At 43.9% G+C, this 23,802-nt stretch overlaps 1 protein-coding gene across 3 annotated transcripts in view; it reads right to left on the bottom strand.

The window, feature by feature from the left end:
* MEIOB (meiosis specific with OB-fold) overlaps nucleotides 1-23,802 on the bottom strand; it is a 36,717-nt gene that overhangs the window by 987 nt on the left and 11,928 nt on the right. For all 3 annotated transcript variants that reach the window (XM_075899825.1, XM_075899824.1, XM_089769322.1), the window contains exons 5-14: nucleotides 22,897-23,028; nucleotides 21,007-21,079; nucleotides 12,236-12,431; nucleotides 9,287-9,387; nucleotides 7,309-7,361; nucleotides 7,115-7,210; nucleotides 5,104-5,205; nucleotides 3,764-3,917; nucleotides 1,826-2,009; nucleotides 456-542 (exon numbers count right to left, since the gene is read on the bottom strand). In XM_075899825.1, the coding sequence (XP_075755940.1) occupies nucleotides 456-542; nucleotides 1,826-2,009; nucleotides 3,764-3,917; nucleotides 5,104-5,205; nucleotides 7,115-7,210; nucleotides 7,309-7,361; nucleotides 9,287-9,387; nucleotides 12,236-12,431; nucleotides 21,007-21,079; nucleotides 22,897-23,028 (1,178 nt within the window). The remainder of the gene's footprint in view (nucleotides 1-455; nucleotides 543-1,825; nucleotides 2,010-3,763; nucleotides 3,918-5,103; nucleotides 5,206-7,114; nucleotides 7,211-7,308; nucleotides 7,362-9,286; nucleotides 9,388-12,235; nucleotides 12,432-21,006; nucleotides 21,080-22,896; nucleotides 23,029-23,802) is intronic.

Below are 23,802 nucleotides of genomic sequence, written 5' to 3' on the forward strand. Positions count from 1 at the left end.
CTCACTCAGATTTTGCGCATACTACTGTCAAAAACCCAATAATAAGGATTTTTGTTGTTTTCTTGGAATAATTACAAATATTAATAACATAAATTCACAGGCTGCATCTACATTGGCACCCCTTTCCGGAAAAGGGATGCTAATGAGACCAGTCGGAATTGCAAATGCCGTGGGGGATTTAAATATCCCCCGCGGCATTTGCATGAACATGGCTGCCGCTTTTTTCCGGCTCGGGGTTTTGCCGGAGAAAAGCGCCAGTCCAGACGGGATCTTCCGGAAAATAAGCCCTTTTCCGGAAGATCCCTTATTCCTTTTCTGGAAAGGGGTGCCAATGTAGACACAGCCTTTAACTACATTAACAAGTATACTAGGTGACTTTCTTATCTAAAATAATCCTTTCCTTAACTGACACCAACAACTGGTTTACTAGTATAGTGTTAACACTACATACTAACTTTAAAATACATTTTGCTTCGTTCCAAAAGAAGGTGCCATTTTAATGCTGTCTTCTGCTCTTCTGTCAGAGTGAGGAACTCATGGACCTATTAAAATGATCAAACAACATACTTATTTCTGAAACACGCAAAGATATACATAAAGGCTACGTCTACACTGGTCCCTTTTCCGGAAGCGGCATGTAAATTTCATGAGTCGTAGTAGGGAAATGCGCGGGGGATTTAAATATCCCCCGCGGCATTTAAATAAAAATGTCCGCCGCTTTTTTCCGGCTTTTAAAAAAGCCGGAAAAGAGCGTCTACACTGGCCCCGATCCTCCGGAAAAAGCGCCCTTTTCCGGAGGCTCTTATTCCTTATTCACTTCAAAGTAGGAATAAGAGCCTCCGGAAAAGGGCGCTTTTTCTGGAGGATCGGGGCCAGTGTAGACGCTCTTTTCCGGCTTTTTTAAAAGCCGGAAAAAAGCGGCGGACATTTTTATTTAAATGCCGCGGGGGATATTTAAATCCCCCGCGCATTTCCCTACTATGACTCATGAAATTTACATGCCCCTTCCGGAAAAGGGGCCAGTGTAGACGAGCCCATACAACAAGGAGTCACTTATTTCTTTGGTCTAATGTTCTAATAATCACACCTCACAAAAAAATTGCAACAAATATTTCCCACTGAGTGGGAGATGGAAAGAGAAGCCGTTCATTAATAAACTTGTAAAGCAATCAAATATCACAGTGTTTATGTTCTATAAATACTTAAATATATTGAACAGAATACACTACTTAGTGTTCAGGGAGACAGAAAAATTGAAATATCAATCATGCCTCCACAAAAGTGTAATTTTAAAAATGAATCTCTTTTATTCAAAGTAAGGTTTTAAGAGGTACCATTATAAATTCTTAAATAAATTTAAACATAGTTTTGTTAGTTTCTATTCTTTGACAGGAGCAATAGTTGGATAGTAGAACCTCTGAGTTAACAAACAGGAGTTACAAACTGGCCAGTCAACTACAAACCTCACTTGGAACCAGAAGTACACAACCAGGCAGCAGCAGAAACAAACAAAAAACAAATACAGTGCTATGTTAAATGTAAACCTCTAAGCAATAAATAGAAAGCAGCATGTTTCTTCTTTGTAGTAAAATTTCAGAGCTGTATTAAGTTAAATATTCAATTGTAAACTTTTAAAAGAGCAGCCATAACATTGGAGTTACGCACATTTCAGTTACAAACAACTTCCATTTCTGAGATGTATATAACTCTGAAGTTCTATTGTATAAGAAGTAAAAACAAAATAATTTTTGGCTTGTTTCACATAGCTGAATCTTCACACTAGAAAACAGGTCATATCAAGCAGGGGACACTGATTTTTATTTACCGTGCAACTTAATGTTTCCTCAGCTACAACGTCTGAGAGGTTACAAGAATTTAAAGTGCCTGTGTGATCTGTAAGATCAACTAGCAAATCAAAACTGGTAAAGACAGACTTAGCATTTGAAGAACTGTCACTGCAGAAAGTGCAGGTGTCTGACATTTCATTGACCACATAGTGGCACCCTGAACTGCAAGGAACAGGAAAAGACAAAGAATTCATTACAACAGGTACACATTTATTATTGTCAGTTTGAAATTGTTCCCTGTACCACCTGATTTTCTTCCAAGCCCACCCTGACAGTGGACTCTTCCTTCCAGCCAGAGTCCTTCATCTTTTATACACAGACACAAAATGGCTCTTACTCTCCTCTCTCTTTCCAAAGGCCAGGTGGGGCATGCCCCATCTCTAGCAATCTCCGACAAAATACTACATATGAAATCCTCCATTCTAAAGAGACAAGATCCCCTCTCTTCATGGGTGAAAGTAACTTACATTTCTTACAGGTACTGTAGTATCAAAACCTGTTCCCCCCCCTTAGGAAGGCTAAAGAGGGGGAGTGTGACACAACAGTATCTGTAAGAAATGTAAGTGTGAGGTGGAGTGCGGGCTGTTCAGGGCAGCGGGTGGACCTGTGGGTGCAGGAGTCAGGGCTAAGGATTTTAAGAGGAGGCTAAATGCCTAACCATGTAGTCGATCTAATCATGTAGTCGATCTAATTTGTATCAATTACATGATTAGCCAATAACAGGAGGTACTCAGAAGGAGCTACCCCCTCTGCAACTCTGCAGTTTAAATGTTAAAATGCAGTAGGAGCTGGGCATGCAGGTAGCCTGGCTCCTACTACATTTAAACTGCAGAGCTGAAGCAGGGGTAGTTCCTAGAACGGTGTGAGCCGGGATTGAGCTGGGACTGCTGTGGCTTTGCATTTTAAATATAGTAAGAGCCGTGTGTCTCTTACTACATTTAAAATGCTGAGCTGCAGCAGTCCCGGATGGGTGGGAGCCATGACTGAACCAGGCTTGCTCAGTCCTGGCTTGTGCTGAGTCCAGCAGCCCCTGGTCACAGCCAGCCCGAGCACTGTGAACAGGGGCTGCTGCCGCAGCAGCCTCTGTTCATGGTGGCTGTGGGTGGCTACAAACAAGGGCTGCTGCTGGAGCCGCCTCTGCCTGTGGCCAGCCAAGGTCGCAGTGGACAGGGTCTACTTTGTGGCAGCCTACCCTAACCCCCGCCCACTGCTGCCTCTCTTAGAGGCAGCAGCGTGGGGCAGGGGGGCAGGTGGCACCGTGGATATTGTGATGAGGGGAACCAGTTTTTAAGTCAGCTCCCCACAGCACTGGCACCTTTTCCTTCCCCACACTTGCTGCCTCTCTGATGCACTACTTGATTACCTCCCTAGTCAGGGCAGGGGGTTGGAGATACGTAGGGGAGCAGGAGTCAGAGCTGGGATGTATGACCCACTACCAAACCCTCCCGCAGCAAATGGGGAGCAGATCTTTAAGGCTATCCCAGAACAGGAGACAGCTAACACAACTGCAGCCAAAGAGGGGCCAATTCTGCAATCCACCCCACCGACAGGAGCAGGGCCAGATACTGTAGCCAGATGGAAGCTGCTGCCAGCCCCTCCTACTAACCCAGCTGGGAGCATGCTTGCCTCCCGCATATTCTATTTGGCCCCATTAAATTGCCTGACTGCCTCCCGCAGAGTGGCATGCCCCAGAGGGCTCTTACCGGAGTGCAGCCCACTCTTACCGGAACTGTGTACTGGGGTGCACCCGCTTACTTTCACCTCTGCCTTCCTCCCTCCCATCCACCCCAGGCAAAACAGTTTCATTTTACTGTTCTGGAACTAGGCTAAACACTGTTTGATGTCAACTGTGAAAGGCTAAAGGAGAGAGGGGCAAGAGCTTTTCATATAGATTTAAAATATAAACAGTTACTTACCACCTGTTTCGTATAAATTTAGATGTATCATTATCAATATTCAATGTAGAAATATATGCATAAATAATGCCATAGATTGGTTCAAGTTTTCCCTCATTCTGCAAAGCTTTTACCTTTAATTGCTCCACAGTATAAATGTCAACTATAGTCTGCACTAAAGTTGAAAGGAAAATATTAAATAAATCCTAGAAAACACCACTAAATAAAAAAGAACGATTAAGTTTAAAAATAAATATTGGGCCTGATCTAAAGTCCATCTGAAATTAATGGAAAGACTTCCACTGTCTTTAATGGGGTTTAGAGTAAGTTCACAATAAATATAAAAAAGTGAGATGTTCAATAAAATACCTAGGAGCTCCATCGAAAAGAAAATGAGGTTTACTGTAAAACATTTTCAAATAAATATTTGTTCTAATTTATTCTATGCTTCTTTTTCTAAATATATTCATGTATAGGTGTTTTATGTGTGATAGTTTGCCCTCGCTTATGTATTCAGATTTATTCAGTTTAGGCCTCTTGCTCCAAGGCCGGTGCATTTCTAAGAATAGCATGTCAAAACTATGCAGGAAAGCAGTCATCCACAGTTGAGGTACACAACACGGTCAGACAATGTTTAAAGTAGCTCAGTAATGGCTGGCTCCTGAAATTCTTGAGTGAAATTTTCCATTGAAGTCAATGAGTTTTACCCCATTTAAAAATAAAAACGCTTTAGGAACAGGCCCAAAAAGCAAACGATAGTACTACACAATAGGGATGTAATAGTGTAGCCGGTTAACCGATAAGCAAAAGCTTATAGGTTAATGCTATAGACTACACGCTTTCCCCCTTCCCTGCCAGTTACTTTTTTAGCTGGGTGGCCAGCAGCCTGGTTCAGTCCTGACTCGCTGCTGGTTTGGGACCTACCCCCGCTACGACTCTGCATTTAAAGTGTATTAGGAGCCAGGCGGGCAGGCAGTTTGGCTCGGTTCCGGCTCATACCAGGTCCGGGAGCTCAGATCCCACCTGGACAAGGGCTGCTGCCACCCCACACTATTGCCTGTTTATCAGAGACAGCAGCACAGGGCAACAAGCAGCCAGTCTGCAAGGGGAGCTAGTTTTAAACTGGCTTTCCTAGTGGACCAGCTCCTATCTGGCACCCTGCACTGCTGCCTCTGGTACAGTGGCAGTGGGCTCCTTGGGAGTGAGGCACACTGGCTGCCAGCCCTGCCCCTGGGGACTATAGAATAGTCCACTAATAGATAAGAATTCATGCGGTTACTTGATTATTCAATTAACCGATATTTAACATGCCTACTACACAACAGTTACATGAAATCAAAGGCATCTGGATGAATGCTTACAATTTATAGATTCTTGTAACTGATCGTCAGTTATATCATTCAAAGTTCCCATTGCTGCACTCTCTTTTACGAAGTTGTAAAGAATATTCGATTCTGGTGTGTCTTGAAAATATAAAATAAAAACTAGATATGAATAAAAGTTCCCTGCAAAAAATGACAAGTAAAACATCTGAATTCTGAAGTTATTGCTATTTTTATTCTGGTAGCACCACAACCACATCAGTCTGCAATTAGCAGAGAGATGCTTCTCTCTTTCCTTCTCCAACTATTAATACATGCATGGGATGCATGAAGGAAGCTTAGATGGAGATGCAGCAGAAAAACTAGAAATTATTGTTCCCTCAACACCTGACTCTCTCTTTCTGCAAGAGGGGAAAATACTCTAAAAATATGAGCAAAATATTACAGTATCAACATCATATAACTAACACAAAGATAAGGCCTCGGAGGAGCAGAAAAGTCAGAAAGTCAAATTAAATCAGGCCTAGCCCTGCCACCCAGATCTGTAAAGCTGAGATGCCCCGTGCACCATCCAGGCACTTTTCCCTGGCATCAGGACCAGCTTCAAGACTACACTGCCACGGCTACTCTCCTTTATGGAGATCTTGTCACAGTGAGGGTATGTCTACACTAGGAAACTATTTCAAAATAACAATTCAATTTAATAACTCCCGAAACAACAACATTGAAATAGCATGTCCCCACTACAGGGAAGCCTTGAAATTAGTCCAAGGCAGGCTCCATTAATGTCGATGCGTTTCCTCAACTTAGAGCCCCAGGAAGAACCCGGGGAGTAATTAATTCAAATTACACTGGGGAGTAGTTATTTTGAAACAGCAGCACCAGACTGTCCACGCTAACACTATTTCGAAATAACTATTTCAGAATTAGTGTTATTCCCCGGGAAAAGCAAGAGTAGAGATTTCGAAATAACGGGCATGGTAGTGTGGATGTCCCCCATATAAATTCAACCTAAGGGAGTTATTTTGAAATAACTCCTTAGTGTAGACCAGGGCTGAGGGAGCTAAGATCAGTTTGCATAAGCACCTATATATGTGCCATATGTCCAGAGACTGCATGGCACATTCAATACACAGTAAGCTGTGTTTATCAGCTCTTGTCTGACATTTTCTCCAGTCCCCAAAATCAAGAGTTCTCAATGTACCGTGTTCACACAAGGGTCTTCCCTGAACTCAAGTGAAGTGATTGGGAGCCCTGCTGCTGATCCAACATTCTCCTGCACAGAGGATGACTCAGCCCAGATCAACACCTGTTCTCTCCTTCCACCCCATTTACACAATGAAATAAAATATCTGGCCCTCAGAAAGGATGCAAATATTAATTTCACAAAACAAGCATAATGCTATTTGCAGGTGAGACAAAGCCTTTAGAGAACATTTCCAATTGAACATAAGAATGGCCATAATGGGTGAGACCATAGGTCCACTTAGCCTAGTATCTTGTCTTCCAACAGTGGCCAATGCCAGGTGCCCCAGAGGAAATAAACAGAACAAGGAATCATCAAGTGATCCCACTCCTGTCATCCATTTCCAGCCTCTGACAAACAGAGGCTAGGGACATCATTCCTACCCATCCTGGCTAGTACCCATTGATCAACCTAACCGCCATGAATTAATCTAGCTCTTTTCTGAACCCTCTTAAAATTCTGGTGTTCATAACCTCCTCTGACAAGAAGTTCCACAGGTTGATTGTGCACTGCAAGAAGAAAACTTCCCTTGTTTGTTTTAAACCTGCTACTTACTAATTTAATTTGGTGACCCCTAGTTCTTACGTTATGAGAACAAGTAAATCACTTTTCCTTATTCACTTTTTCCACACCAGTCATGATTTTATAGACTTCTATCACGTCCCCCCAATGGCTACATTTACACTGAGGAGGTATCCCAAAATAGCTTTTCTGCATCTTTTGAGCAAGCATGTTATTGTGAAGTATAATGGGCTCACTATTCCGACTATAGTCAACAATATGTGGGTTTTGATAGTCTCTTACCTGGATTAGTTGTAATAATAGTTTTTGATATAACAGTTGCAGTCATACAGTTCCTGAATTTGTCAAAATTTATTCTCACATCTGATGCAAATATTACTGGGTACAAAAACATAATTATTTGTTATTTAAAATAAGTATCACACTAAAGATAAACAATAGCAGAAATCATTCACAAAAAAGTCGAAAGGGGATACCTGTTTCTCGTGGCATCCAACTCTGCGCAAGCTGGATAGATTCATTATCCCAACTAAATAAAAAAAACCCTATTTAATAGTTAAAGTATAGGAGAACATTGATGACAATATATGAAAAACATTAGGTATTAGCCTTTATGCCAGGTGGGGAACCTTTTGTGTGTCGGGGCCACTGACTCACAGAAAAATCAGTTGGGAACCGCATACAAGTGAGAAGGCAAAAAACCCAAAATAACCCTCATTGATATGGGCCCTGACTAAGAAGGAGACACTCCGCACATTAGGGAGGTTAAATTTAGATTAATTGTCTAATCAAATAGTCGATGCAATTTACATCAACTATTCAATTAGTTGATAGAAGGTGCCTCCACCTTTGAAGTGTATTACACTTCAAAGGTGAAAACACAGCAGGGCGCACAGGGTCAGTAGGGGACCCAAGCAGTCCCCCATTGGCTCCAGCCTCCCTGCAGCGTTTCAAAGCGGAAGTGCCATGTGGAGCCCGGGGTTAGTGGGGGCGCTGCTGCTCTGAAACATCACATGCAGCCCAGGGCCAACTGGGGACTCCTGGGACTCCCCAAATGGCCCTGGGCTGTACATGGCGTTTCAAAGCGGCAGACCCAGGGCTACATGCAGCGCTGCCACTTTAAAATGCCACATGCAGACCAAGGCCGGTGTTTCAAAGCAGTAGCACCGCACGGAGGCCTGGGCTCCATGCAATGCTGCCGCTTTGAAACACCTCCTCTTCTCCCCCTCCTTTCCTGCCTCTTTCTGATAGAGGCAGCAAGGGGGAAGAAGTGACTAGTCAACTAGTGTTTCAACTGTCCGATAAGCATTTGCTTATTGGCTAGTCAACTAGTCATTTACATCCCCACCCCATATTCCTCTCGCACATCAGGGCCTATTGGGGCCCAGGCTAGTAGATTTTGAGTGTTCCTGTCCCATAATAGGCACAGGCTCCCCAATGCTGGAGGGAGAGGAGCCCTGAGCCTTGGGAGCCGTATCCTGAGGTTTCCCCACTCCTGCTTTCTGCCATTAAGAAGCATTTATTCCTCTCATCATCCGAAAATATTAAACAAGGATGCAATTATAAGTTAAAATTGTCAGAAATACTCCAATCCAGCTTTTGATTGTCCATGAACAATTTGTACATGCAAACTACTGGGTTTAAACAAACAAACTGAATATGTATACTATGTGCACAAGCACAAAGCATTTGGGTATACAAATTATGTCACAGGTACATTCAAGTGGTCATATAAACAAAACTATGGGAACACCAAGGGTGTATTTTGAAAATATAGCCCACCAAATAACTATACAACTTTCCTAGATTATTTCAAAACATTTTTATGTTAATGCTATTTTACACTAACTCCACTTCCTATTATGAATTCTTAGTCTTTTGTCATATTTTATATTCCCTTTATAACTGTTTGGTTTGGGGAGGAAATGTGCTGCACTTGTAGATCTTTTAAAAAATGGCAGGTGCTACATAAATGCATATCCAATAATATGTTTACTTGATATTTTCTAGATTTAATTACAGAATGTGCAGACAGGCATGAATAAGTACATTCATGCAAAAGTAGATCTATGTTCGGGAACAAACAATAAATCTCTTTTCATAAATAAAATGTCTAGTGGTCTGATTAGGAACAGTTTCTTTATTTTTCCATATCACTGATGACCTTTCATAATTTATTTGTAGTTCAGCTTCATTCTGACACTACTGGGCTGTAAGTTTGTCAATAACTCATAGAAACAAATAACATATCCAAGGTCATACAACCAGATATCCTTTATACGTACTATTGTTTAATGGACACTGCTACCATTCAATAAATATTGCTGCCTCATCACACAGAGGCCACCCAATTAATAATGTATGTCAATTAACTACTTCAAGATTATGGCAATATTTACAGCATTCAATTTTTCTACCTTTGCTTTGTATATTTGAATAATGTATATAATTTACCATATCATCGCAAAGGAAAACTCTGTTTCATCATACAGCTTTACTTCACACCTTTGACCCTTCCTTTTGTCTGAAGTTGTAAAGTACTTTGGCTCCCCAACCTTGACAAGTAAGAACAATGTTATTATCCACCTAAAATATATAGAAGAATTAAGAAGAATCAAGCTAGAAAGGAAGACTCAAAATGAGCAAAACATATAAAAGTGACAAGCAAGGATACACCATGGGGTTGCATCCCTGACCATCTTAGCTAATGGCCATGATCCTCCATGAATTTATCTAATTCCTTTTTTTAATCCAGTTATAGTTTTGCCTTCACGACATGCCCTGACAACAAGTTCCACAGATTGTGTATTCTGTTGAGAAGCAGAGTTTGACAGTGTTGTCTTTTACTCACAAAGGGCCAAACTTGTGTGTTTCATAAACATGGAATGAATTATGTATGTGAAGGAATCCCTAGACACTCTGATTTACTTTGAAAAAAAGTTGATTACCAGATATTTATGTCTTCTATTCATATGATGAGATGATCCCAAAACATGCGTGTGTTTTTGGAAGGTTCCATTCTCATAAATCTGTACTGAAATCACCTAAACAAAAAAATAGCTACTTACCGTCTCTTAACTCTTGTTCTTCAAGATATGTTGTTCATATTCATTCCAATCAGGTATGCGCATGTCACGTGCACAGTCATTGGAAGCTTTTTCCCAATGTCAGGGATGGTGTAGATGGAGCTTGGTCCTGCCTTGAGGGCGGGGGGCTGGACTCGATGACCTCTTGAGGTCCCTTCCAGTCCTATGATTCTATGATTCCCTTTGCACCTTCCATCGGATCAAGTGGGAAGCCCCCTAGAGTGACACCTTCATGTCACTCAATATTAACTCCGCCAACCCAACCACTCCTTTCATTCCTTCTTGCCAGCTACTCCAACAGAGGGAAAGGAGGATCCGTATGGAAGGGATAGGAACAACACATCTCAAAGAACAACAGTTACGAGAAGGTAACTGTTTTTTCTTCTTTGAGTGCTTTTTCAAATTGATACCGATCAGGTGACTCGGGGAGGTACGGTCGAAGCTAAAGAATTGCTGATTGGAGCAGGGGTGATGTGGGGGTGACAAAGGGTCACCCCCCCAATTCAGTGCTGGGGGGAGGGACAAGGGGCCAGCAATTGGTATGCAGAGCCCGGTGCATCCAACTGCCTGGGGCCCCTTATTTTGGGGTAACTAGCAGGAGGGACCTGGTGCCAGCAGTAGAAGTCCCTCCATATACTCAGTGGCAGGCAACAGTGACCTTGCCTGAGCCTAATGCACTCACCAAGATCTCTGCCACATTGCTCCGCTTCTCATCACCAGCGAGTGTGGGGGCGTTTCCACAACCTCCCCCAAGCCTCCTCCCCTAGGCAAAACAGCCTGAGGAATTAGCTAGAGACCTGAGTGATCTGGTCCCAGCCTGCTCCGAGGAGTAGGGGTGGGATGAGGAGGAGAGGAGGGGACAGCCAGTGCTCGGGGACGGAGGGGGGAAGAAAAGGAGGGGAACAGGCGTAAAAGCTAGCTCCTCACAAACACTGGCTACCGCCTGCCCCTCTATGTATAAAGGTATTTTAACATCTCTAGTGAATACCAATAGAAGGAAAATTGCTTTTGTAGTGAACCAGCCATTCAAACTCAGATTAATAGTGTCAAGTATGGAAAAGAATTGCAGCTCTGCAGTTTCTCTTTAAAGTCTCTTTCTGAAGTTTTGTTGAAGGATGGCAACTTTTAAATCTTTTCTGAATGTCCAGGGAGACTGAAGTGTTCTCCTACTGATTTTTGTATGTTACCATTCTTTGGGTACGTCTAGACTACATGGCTCCATTGATGGAGCCATATAAAATAGTTTACTCGGCATAGTCAATGAAGCAGGGATTTAAATAATCCCCGCTTCATTAAAATAAAAATGGCCGCCGCGCTGTGCCGATGATCAGCTGATCCGACACAGCGTGGCAGTCTAGACGTGGCGTGGTCGACAATGGAATCCTTTGTTGACCGCTCTGATAAACCTCATTTCATGAGGCATACCGGAGCAGTCGACAAAGGCTTCCCTTGTCGACCGCGTCGCTTCTAGACTGCTACGCTGTACTGGATCAGCTGATTGTCGGCATAGCATGGAGGCCATTTTTATTTTAACAAAGCGGGGATTATTTAAATCCCCGCTTCATTGACTATGCTGAGTAAACTATTTTACATGGCTCCGTCGACGGAGCCATGTAGTCTAGACTTACCCTTAGTGTCTGTTTTGTGTCCATTTATTCTTAGGGACTGTCTGATTTAACCAGTGTATGTGGCAGAAGGGCATTGCTGGCACGTGATGGCATATATCACATTAGATGTGTTGGTGAATGAGCCCTTGATGGTGTGGCTGATGTGATTAGGTTCTATGATGGTGTCACTTGAATAAATATGCTGGTAGAGTTGGCAACAGGGTTTGTTGTTGGGATTGGTTCCTGGGTTAATGTTTCTGTGATGTGGTTTGTAGTTGCTTGAGAATATTTGCTTCAGGTTGGGGGGCTGTCTAGACTTTTATACATCCCAAAGAAGTCCTAGCATGGCAACACTTAAATACTACATTCATTAACTTAACTGTATAATCTAATTTTTAGTTTATAAAAGTGGACCTTTATGTAGGATATAACAATTTAAATAAGTTTGTCCCTTTGCTTTTTGTATCAGATAAAGCAACATATATACATCAAACCTTATGTTACATTTTCTTATGAATGTTAAACCAATAATTAATGTCACTTGTTACCCTTACTTCATATTAACTCAATCCATATGACTGCAGACCAAGACAAAAGAAAATAATTATTTCAGGCATACATGATTCCATAAATCTAAATCTAGACTGAAATCAATCATAGCTTCAGCAGGAAAAAAACAACAACATTTTATTATAGCATTTCTAACTTACTGACTTCACTGCTGCGAGCACATTAATGATTCTTCCATCAAGGCTTTGCCCATTTGCAACAATGTCACCTAGAGAATAGTAATCCTGAGGATCTTTTACAGGTAGATGTGACAAGGAAAGCAGTTTGGTGTCCACTTCATAGCGGTAACATATTTTGACCACTGAATGAGACTCACTGAGCAGTAATTTGTAGCAGCTAAATTGAATGCACAAAAATGTATTTAACACATCACTGATATACTATCCAGTGAAGTTATATCAGTTCACAGCAAACAATGTCAGTTAATTTTTTTTCTACAGAACTTATGTGGAGGATGATAAAAAGTTAGGAAATGAAAGTTGTTCTATCTTTATAACAACCTGCAATTTTTCATCCTAAGGAACAAGGACATGATGTCAACATGGATTGTAAGCAATTGTAAAACACAAATCCATCACACTTTCAGCACTTCTCAGGTGATTTCTATTTTGTGATATATACGCCATGTAGTGAAACATTTAAAAAGTGCTTTGTAAAGTGTTAAAACTACATACTCTTAGGGTAGCTACTCAGTAACAATGGATATAGTCTATAGTACTGTACTTAGATTGTAAACTTTTTGGGACAAATACAAATACTACTACCACCACCACCACCACCACCAATAAAACACACACAAGGAAAACATTAGCTAGGATAAAAGAGTTCTCTCTTCACATATTCAAATGACTGAAGAATATATGGGGGAAAAAAGGTTGTTTCTCTCTCAAACAAACAATCCTCAATCAATATTCCACACTGGAATTTGTGTAGATAAAAGTTTGCACTCAGCTGTTCAGCATCTGTGAAAAACTTAACTCTGAGGCTAGTTAAACTCATTGTGCCATCTCAGATTTCCAGATGCCTTTCACAAAGTTAAATAAAACCAAAATCATAGTGATACCATGTAAACACATTTTTAAAAATAATACTTTAGTGTACTTAAACTGCCTTCCAGACAAAGACATGCAAATGGCTTTTGACAAGATTAAACACCTTTCCATAAAATTATTCAGTGTTTAAATAAATACAATGGGCACAATCATCTTTTGAATAAATTCAATTAACTTCAACATACCATACTGCAGACATAATGGAAGTCCTACTTAGCTATTGAGGAGCTTTACTATATTAATATAAAAGCCAAAGGTCCACATCATGACTAAATAAATTTTTCCTGTAAGACTGTTTGGAAGAATATATATCTATACTTAGAAGATTTACCCAGCATTGCTCAGGTCCTTAATTAAAATATTTGTTTGTTTTCCTTTATTTAAATCATTGTTCTGGGGTGGGGCTAGGAATGAGCTGGGTTCAGTATGCAGGCTGCCTTTGGGAGAAAGGACAACCCCAGCCTTCTATGACTATAGCAGCTTGGGACTAGACAAGAAGCATCTCTCCATGGCGACTGCAACTGTAGTAAGCACAGCCAAGAAAGAGGTGCATGTCCCTCCCCCCCCCCCCCCGGGGGACAGACAGACACACAAATTCTCAGAAATATAGATAGCTGTGCCTTTCTACACTCCTGCCCCATTCTGGCCTAATGAGGTTATAGCTGTCCTGGTCCCCATCTCTCTGGCCTCATGCTGCCTCCTTTGGTCATTCTCCTGTATAACTGTCTCCTGCCCAAGCCCTTCCTTTCCATTTTATGAGAAATAATTGAATTCCAGGCACATTCCATTGTCCTGGCACAACCAAATCCTGACCTTGCTTTATGTTATGACAAGAGGAAGCTGCATACCAGAGTGGGTGATCTTAGCTCCTACCATTTAGGAGGAGTTCTTGAGCAAACAGACTCACAGACAGGCAGACAGACAGACACATTTCTAAAATATATAGTAAGTTGAAGATATTGTTCAGGACACACATTGAATGAGGACAGACACGTGAATTCATTTTAAACAGCAGGCTACAATTGCATTAAAATGTAACACTACTTTCTTCATCGAGTAGTGTCCCCAAGGGTGCTCCACTCGAGGTGTTGGGCTCGTCCCAGCACCGCAAACCGGAGGATTTTTCATTAGCAGTAGCCCCTACCGGACTGCGCATGCGCGATGGCCCCTTCGCGCCTTTCATCTGAGCGCAGTCCGGTCTTGTCAGTTTCTCTCCAACCGTCTGCACCCGCAGACGGAGTTAGATTGGGCTCCCTTCTCCTCTCTGAGAAGAAAGGGAAAGTCTCTTAGTTAGAGTTAGTTTTCTTGTTTAGTCAGAGATAGTTATCAGTTATAGTGTTAGTAGTTGTAGTCCCCCTCTTTTTTTCCCTGTTTAAAAAAAAAAACAAAAAAAACCACCTGTTTTTCTTCAGCGGTCAGTCAGTCTGTCTTCCTGACTGAAATTGACAAAAGAACTAATTAACAGAAAAAAAACTCAAGGATGCCAGGATCACCTGGCTTCAAGAAGTGCCTTCAGTGCCAAGAGACTATCCCTGTCTCCGATGGACACTCCCGGTGTGTCCGGTGTCTCGGGACGCGCATGTCCCAGCAAAGTGCAGCCATTGCGCGAAGCTGACAGCTCGCACCAGAAGAGATCGGGAGCTGAGACTGAGGGTCTTTTTATTTAATAAGGCTCTCGAAGCTCCAGAAGACGCTGAGCCGCGCTCTGCTCCCAAAGATCAAGCTGGGCAAGAGATCTCCCGCAGGATCCATAAGACGCCGGGCGGCAGTTCAGACAAACCGGGGAGCTCTGGCTGTGCGCCGAGTTTCCCCGTGGACAAGTCGGGCAAGGGCCACTCCTCTGCCCCAACTGCAACCCGCCACAAAAGCTCCGCTCTGGTACCCGCAAAGGCTTTGCGAGCGGAGTCGGTGCCGGCAACGGCTTCAACGGCCATGGTGGAGCCGGCAAGAGAAGCCCCAGCACCGGGAGTTCCTGCGCATGCGTGCCTGCAACCAGCTGTGTCGGCACCCGCAGCACCTCCTCTGAGTGCCGTTCCATGTTCCTCAGTGCCGGGCACATCAGCCGCTGATGCGGCACCGCAGCAAGAGTCTCTGCCACCCCAGCCCCCGGCTTTCACGTCATCCCCGGCTGATCCAACGGCACCGAGCCCTTGCTCTGCCAACGATCAAGTGGTACAGGCTCCACTGCTGCCTGCTGTTCTGCCACAGGCACTTCCTCAGCCTGCCTTCAATTCCTCAGTGCCAACTAAAGCGCAGCAAAAATCTGCAAGGGTCTGGACACCGTCCCTGACACCGGACCGTGTCACCTTCTCCCCTGGGCCAGATTCACCTACCTCGTCCCATGCTGGTTACCATCGTCATGTTCATCGTTACACGGCCCCCAGGGAACTCTACTATAGGTCACCTCGTCGTTCGCCACCACGTCGATACTATTGGGACCACTACTCACGGTCTCCTTCACGCTATTATAGGAGATCCCTTTCACCAAGGTCTCCAAGACGTATAGAGTGTCCTCGTCGATATGACATGATGAGAAGATACAGCCGTTCTCCCTGCCACAGCCGCCGGGACAACCGATGTTATCACGAGTGCTCTTCTCATTCATCTCGCCGCAGAAGGTATTCGCGATCACGGTCACCGCAATCTTCTCGGCCTGAATCTCCACATGGTCCAGACGAGCCTACTCCTCTTGTTGCTCCACCATCCTCGGCTTGGGATTTGGATTCACATGATCAGGAAGATAGGCAGGATCACACTCCTCTTCAAGGACACCAGAGCCCTGATTCCCTGGCGCAGCGTTCCTCTTCCTCGCCGGATGACGCAGTTGTCCCTGTGGACTTGTCTCCTACGGAGGACCACAAGCAGTTCCAGGAACTCTTCAAGAGGGTTGCGCAATCTCAAGACATCCAGACCACGGATGTACAACAGAAACAGCATCGCCTGCTGAAGAACTTACAACCTTCCCAGAAGTCAAAGCTCGCTTTTCCCTTTGATGACGCTATACTGGAGGTTGCCAACGACATCTGGTAGACTCCGGCCACATCGCTACCAACTAATAAGCGGTCGGATAAGAAATACTTCATAACTCAGAAGGATATGGAGTTTATGTTCAAACATCCTCAGCCTAACTCCCTTGTTGTAGACGCTGCACAGCAGAGAATAAGAACGTCTCAAACCAAAAATTCCTCAAATGACAAGGAGGCTAAAAGGCTGGATATCTTGGGCAGGAAAGTATATTCCTCCTCCACTTCTGCTCTGAGGATGTGTAATTTTGCGGCACAATTGGCAAATCACGATTTCGACAACTATTCAAAACTGGTCCCTCTGTTTGAGCACTTGCCGGATTCCAAACGTCAGATTCTTAAGGCGGTGATACAAGAGGGCTATACGGTCGCCCGAACAGCCTTACAGATCGCCCTCGACACGGCTGGTGCAGCTGCTAGATCCACAGCTTCAGCCATAGTCATGCGTCGGGCGTTTTGGCTACACCAGGCCGCTGTCCCAAAGGAGTTGCAGGCCAAGGTGGAGGATTTTCCCTTTGATCGCAAGTCACTATTTGCCCAGTCAACGGATCAGGTCTTCCACTCAGGCAAGGATACACGTACAACTTTGAGGACACTGGGGATGTACACGCCCCCCTACAAACGTAGGAAATACATACCCTACAATAGGCAGAGACCATTCTCGTATGCGACACCTCGGAGCAGACCATACGATCAACAGAGGCCAAGACAACGTCCCCAAAAGTGTCGCCAACAACCGAACAAAGCGTCCGTCCAACAACAGGGCCGGCAGCAGGTTTGATGTGTTGATCGAGGGACTTCGGATCACCCCGTTAACAGAGACTCTAGGCATCACAAAAGGCGTATTCCATCATTGTCTCAGGCCTTATCACCATCGTTGGGCTCTCATATCCACCGACTGGTGGGTTTACGACGTAATCACTTCAGGATATGTCATTCCCTTCACCTCTCTTCCTCCTCCCTCCCCCCTTCCCCGTCCCTTTTCAGGGACCCCTCTCACAAGACTCTTCTCCATCAAGAGGTGTCGTGCCTTCTCACATTAGGGGCAGTGGAAAGGGTGCCAACACGCTTTTTGGGGAGAGGATTCTATTCTCGCTACTTTCTCACCCAGAAAAAATCAGGGGGTTGGAGGCCTATCCTGGACCTAAGTCGGCTCAACCGTCATCTGAGAAGGCAAAAATTCAAGATGGTTACGTTATCTTCGATCATCCCTGCTCTAGACAAAGGGGATTGGTTCGCGCCCCTCGATCTCCAGGATGCTTACTTCCATATAACGATCCACCCAGCCCACAGAAGATTCCTTCGGTTCATAGTGGGGTCCGACCACTATCAGTATCGCGTGCTACCTTTCGGACTATCGACGGCCCCACGGGTTTTCTCCAAGACCCTTGCGTTAGTGGTGGCCTACCTGCGGCGCCTCGATTTTACAATCTTCCCGTACCTGGACGATTGCCTGCTAAAGGCTTCCACACTCGACGAGGCCACGAGGGCAGTGTCGGCAACTACCACTCTGTTTGCAGCCCTAGGACTCATAATCAATGTTGAGAAATACTTCTTGACACCTACTCACGACCTGGAGTTTATCGGAGCAAGACTCGACTCCCTGACCGCGAGGGCATGCTTGCCGGTAAAAAGGTTTCAACTCATACAGGACCTGGTGAAGTTGGTATCAATTTCTCCCAAGTCCCGAATACTTACCTGTCTACAGCTATTGGGGCACATGGCGGCCACCACGTATGTGGTTCCGCATGCCAGACTCTATATGCGCAGTCTTCAGCATTGGATGTTCACCGTGTACACATCCCGGGTTCACAGTACGAACAGGTTGGTTTCTCTACCCAGCCGGGTCCGGACTTCCTTGGCATGGTGGGACAGCCCCAACAATATGCTAACAGGGGTCCCCTTTCATGCCCGCAAACCATCACTGCAAATCACCACAGATGCCTCTCTGCTCGGCTGGGACGCTCACCTTCAAGAACACCGGACACAGAGTCTCTAGACGCCCCAGGAATCGCAACATCATATAAATTTTCTCGAGAGCAGTCTTCAATGCTTGCAAACACTTTCTGCCCATCATCCGAGGATGCTCCATACAGATTCTCACCGACAACATATGCACAGTGTATTACATCAACAAACACGGGGGGTCGCGTTCCCGCTCTCTTTGCGCAGAGGCTGTGCGCCTGTGGAATTGGGCGATTCAACAAGGCATCACCATAACCGCAGAATACCTTCCTGGCAAGGACAATGTGATCGCCGATACTCTGAGCGGGCATTTCCTCTCACAACACGAGTGGGAATTACACCCCGAGGTGCTCCGCGACCTCTTCCTGTTATGGGGCTTCCCCAAGGTGGACTTGTTCGCCACTCGACACAACAGGAAATGCCCTCAATATTGCTCATGAGCGGGCATAGGCACAGACTCTCTGGGGGATGCCTTCCTCCTGGACTGGGATCGGCACCAATTGCTATATGCCTTTCCTCCTCTTCCACTCATTCCAAGAGTTCTGGAAAAGATAGCACTAGGCGGCACAACAGTAATTATGATAGCACCCTTCTGGCCCAGACAGACCTGGCTAACACAGCTGTCGAAGATGTCAGTTGCCAATCCACGACGACTACCGGAACTGTTCAATTTGCTCTCTCAGCAACACGGCACAATTCTTCACCCAGCCATCGACCGCATGCACCTCACGGCATGGCTCCTAGCTGGCTCCAGGCTTCCGAACTCTCCTGTTCTCAAGAAGTGAGGCGCGTGTTGATCAACAGTAGGTGGCATACGACGCGTAAAGCCTATCTACAAAAATGGCGTCGTTTCCATTCGTGGTGCTTGGCAAAAGATCTTGACCCTCATTCGCTGTCTATACAACAAATCCTAGATTATGTGATACTTCTAAAGACGACGGGAATGGCTATTTCTTCCCTAAGAGTACATCTGGCGGCAATCTCAGCCTTCCGTCTTTCAATTGACGGCCATTCAGTGTTCGCCTACCCTATCACCAAAAGGTTTCTGAAAGGATTAGACAATCTGTATCCGGCCCATAGGATCCCACCAGAGCCTTGGGACTTGCCTCTAGTATTGGACACTCTGACTCACTCCCCTTTTGAGCCGCTCGCAACATGTGATCTACGAATGCTCACGATGAAAACGGTGTTCCTACTTGCCATTACGTCGGCGCGTCGAGTAAGTCAATTAGCAGCTCTTTCTGCCGATCCACCGTATACGCAATTCTTCAGTCATGAGGCAGTATTGCGTGTTCAACCAGTGTTTTTGCCAAAAGTCAACTCTGCTTTCCACATAAATGAACCCATAACCCTGCCGACTTTCCACCCAAAGCCTCACTGCTCATTGGAAGACGCACGTCTACACACTCTAGGTGTCAGGCGAGCACTGGCCTTTTACCTGGACAGAACTCGAGTCTTTAGGAAGTCTCAGCGGCTTTTCCTTTCTACAGCCGAGCGCTCCAAGGGAAAGCAACTTTCTGCGCAGCGTATTTCCCGCCTGGTCGTCGCTTGCATCACACAATGTTATGCCTTGCGCAACAGATCTCTTCCAAGTGGTCTTTGTGCTCATTCCACCCAGGGCATGGTGACATCCATTGCCTATCTTCATGGAGTACCGTTGCAGGACATATGCCGTGCGGCAACCTGGTCATCTACCCTCACATTCGCTAGACACTACGCCCTCGCGAACATACTTACCTCTGATTCAAGGATAGCTCAGGCTGTCTTGTCTACAGCATGAGGACGATAGGCCCGAAGCACTCATGTAATGTTAGACCACTGCTGTGTACTCACCTCGAGTGGAGCACCCTTGGAGACACTACTCGATGAAGAAAAGAGAGTTACTCACCTTGTGCAGTAACGTCTGTTCTTCGAGATGTGTGTCCCCATGGGTGCTCCACGACCCACCCTCCTCCCTGCTTCGGCGCTTCTATTTATATATCTTTCAGATGCTTCCGGTTGGGAGGAAACTGACAAGACCGGACTGCGCTCAGATGAAAGGCGCGAAGGGGCCGTCGCGCATGCGCAGTCCAGTAGGGGCTACTGCTAATGAAAAATCCTCCGGTTTGCGGCGCTGGGACGAGCCCAGCACCTTGAGTGGAGCACCCACGGGGACACACATCTCGAAGAACAGACGTTACTGCAAAAGGTGAGTAACTCTCTTATCTTCCCTATGTCCAGATACCAGGCATCTGAATTGGGTCCATTGTTGGGTTTACAGGGCTACTACCACATAGCTCAACAACTCTCTCAGGGTATGCTTTTCACTGTTTATCACAAAGAATCAGCTTGCTCTTCTGAATCCTCTCACTTTTCCCCACGCAAAGCAGATGCAAGGAGGATGGAGGGTCCCAAAGAGGAAACCCATTCCGCAGAGACTTCAGGTCTCCCTTTTCTCCATAGACCTAGGATCCACCAACAAAATCCTATGTCTCTGATGGTCTGGTTGCTGGCCCTTTAGCCTTTTATCCAACTGAACACTGGCCATAAGTTGTGATAAACTAACATTCATATAATTCATCACATGAAATTCCTAAATTCTATACCTATTTAATGTGATTGTGTCATCTGGACTATAGAAGGAAGAGCACTCAATATTCCAGTACATGTCCTATTTTATCCAGCTGTCCAGCACCTTATAGATCCAATCAAGTATCCCCCCATCTGTTAAATCAGTGATATTAATGTGTGGTGGAAAGCAGAGATGCATAAAATTAAACTTGAGATTTTTCAAGGGAAATTGCTTTATAATAACTGTCCAGTCTAACAAGTATATACAATATTAATCATGATCATTCCACAAAAGAAGCTTGACACCTACTTTAAATTTACCTAGGAGTTGTGGGATTGAATTTTTCTTCCTTTTCTAGCTCCTTTGTTTGCACTAAAGGATTTTCAATTGTCACTGAAATGAAATATAACATTGAAAATATTAATACAGAAACATATATTTGGGCAATTTTTTATGTGGCCTAGGTTAGATAGCAAAAATTCACATAGTTATTACCAATACTTTAAAAGTGTTTTACGAGTCAAATTCACACCTGTGCAGAGGGCCACACAAGGACAATATACCATAGAATCACAGAAATGAAAGCCGCCTCTAGAGGTCATCAAGTCTAGCCCCCTGCATTCATAGCACAATCTAGCTCACCCCGATAGATGTCTAACCTGCTCTTACATATCTCCACAACCTCCCTAGGTAATTTATTCCAGTGGTTAACTATCCTGACAGGAATTTTTTCCTAACATCCAACCTAAACATCTGTGCTACAATTTAAATGAGTTGCTTCTTGTCTTATCCTCAGCAATGAAGGAGAATATTTTTTCACTCTTCTCCTTGTAACTTTTTAGATACTATTTGAAAACTGTTCTCATGACCCCTCTCAGTCTTATTTTCCAGACTCAACAAACCCAATTATTTCAATCTTCCTTTATAGCTCATGTTTTCTAGACACTGAATCATTTTTGTTGCTCTTCTGTGGACCTTCTTCAATTTGTCCACATCTTTCCTGAAATGTGGTGCCCATAACTAGAAATAATACTTCAGTTGAGGCCTAATCAGTGCAGAATAGAACGGAAGAACTACTTCTCATGTCTTGTTTACAGCATTCCTGCTAATGCATTCCAGAGTCATGTTTGCTTTTTTAGCAACAGTATCACACATTTGACTCATATTTAACTTGTGGTCCACTAAGACCCCTAGATCCTTTTCCTCAGTACTCCTTCCTAGGCAGTCATTTTCCATTTTCTTTGTGTGTAATGAATTGTTTCATCCTATGCATGTGTATATGTATGTAATGGATTGTTTCCTCCTACCATGTCTCACTTGAACCCTCAAAATATAGCTTATATAGACCTAAAGTGGTACACATCTTTGTGGAGGCTTTTTTTCATCCCATAGGCATGTCTACGCTATTGAGAAGATCATCCCTCTGGAGGTCAATCTTCTAGTGTTTGATTTAGCAAGTCTAGTGTAGACCCCCAAATCAAATGCTGAGGGCAGCCCCCGCACCCAGCATCCTGTATTCCTTATCTGTGAGGAGTAAGGTAAGCCAACAGGAGTGTAGATTCTTAGGCGGCTTGGCTTAAGGTAAGCCAAATCCAGCCATGCATTTTGCGTAGCTGGATGGCATACCTTAAGCCAACCTGCCTGGTCTAGTGTAGACCAGGCACATAGCCTAATACAAAGACCACTGAAGGCAATGGAACTCTTTCTACTGATTTCAAGAGACTTCGGCGGAGGACCTATATAATTAAATCCGCAGTCGTGGAGAGTTTTGGGGAGGAGGGGTGGATTGTGTTGTGGAGTGGGGTTGATGGGCAATTGTGTGTGATCACTTTAAAAATTAAAACTAAAATAAATATGCTGGCAAAATGCTAAATTATCCTAACACATACAATTCCCTTTTTAAAAATTATTAAGAATTGAGCACAATATGAAAATGTAGATCCATTAACTATTGGTGGGTTCTGAGTAGTAATACTGAGTGTTTATATCTGGGGCTTTGGGTGCTGTTGGCAACTGTTGTAATTTTGACTTTTTATTCTAAAAGATTTATGCCTTCACTCTCTATGCTTATATAAATGAACAATCTGTTTCCAATTAAACTGTTCTTCTAATAGTCAGATTAAAAATACAGTATAACTACAAACACTTAACACTGGTTTACAGGAAAAAATATTGAAACAGAAATATGTTAAGAGTAAACTCCAACTCACCACAGTCACCTACTCTAAAACTTTCTGAAAGTGATCTAACATACTCTTCTCTGCCCCAAGAATTTACATTTATGAAGCAGGCTGGTGAATCACGAATGGTAAAACCGAAGGTGTATCTTTCAGATCCAATGTCTATGAAGAGAGACAATGTTTTTAATGTCAGATATGCATCAAAACATATCAATTTAATCTGAGATTAGTATTATTGTACTTGACCAGCTTTTACCATAACTTTAAATAAAAATATTAAATAGGCTAGTAATATTAATAAATGCCACTAGAGGTCATGGTGTTAATGAATGGGAGCTATCTGGCAAAAATAAATACTATGGTTCTGACATATGCTGTGCAAGTCTCCCCGCACTACTTTGCCAATGCATTGATCTTCAATGTTCCCTCTAATTTTTTCCATCCATGAGCTGAATTTTGTTATGTGCATCAACGCATGTGCGGATGTACACCACCAGTAGAAACACATGCTACATGCTGTGGGTGCTCTGCTAATCAGCGGGGTGGCATCTGAATCTCTCCTGGATGGCCACTCACACGCTCAGTTTACAGGGAGCACTGCTTGTCATCCAACTTTTAATGGAATATTATATTCTGTAGCATCATGAAAGTTTTGGGGTGTAATTCGGATGATGAGCACCAAAATGTGATGGATACATCAGAGAAAGATTTAAAATCAGCCAACTATAAAAATATGTATCAGTGCAAAATGGTAAAGCAACACTAAACAGAGAATATACTGAGATAACTGCTCTTATGGTGTAACTCCTGTGGTCTATAGGTAAGAGAATATGGCCTGCAGCAACCTCTCCAGTAGTACAACTGGCATAAAGAAGTGTAGATATGACACAAAAATACTCATGGGTTGAGATTGTCACCCGTTCCAACCCCGTTACA

This window comes from Pelodiscus sinensis, chromosome 15, assembly GCF_052426305.1.
Source record: "Pelodiscus sinensis isolate ZL-2025 chromosome 15, ASM5242630v1, whole genome shotgun sequence".
In the NCBI taxonomy this organism is placed as follows: Eukaryota; Metazoa; Chordata; order Testudines; family Trionychidae; genus Pelodiscus; species Pelodiscus sinensis.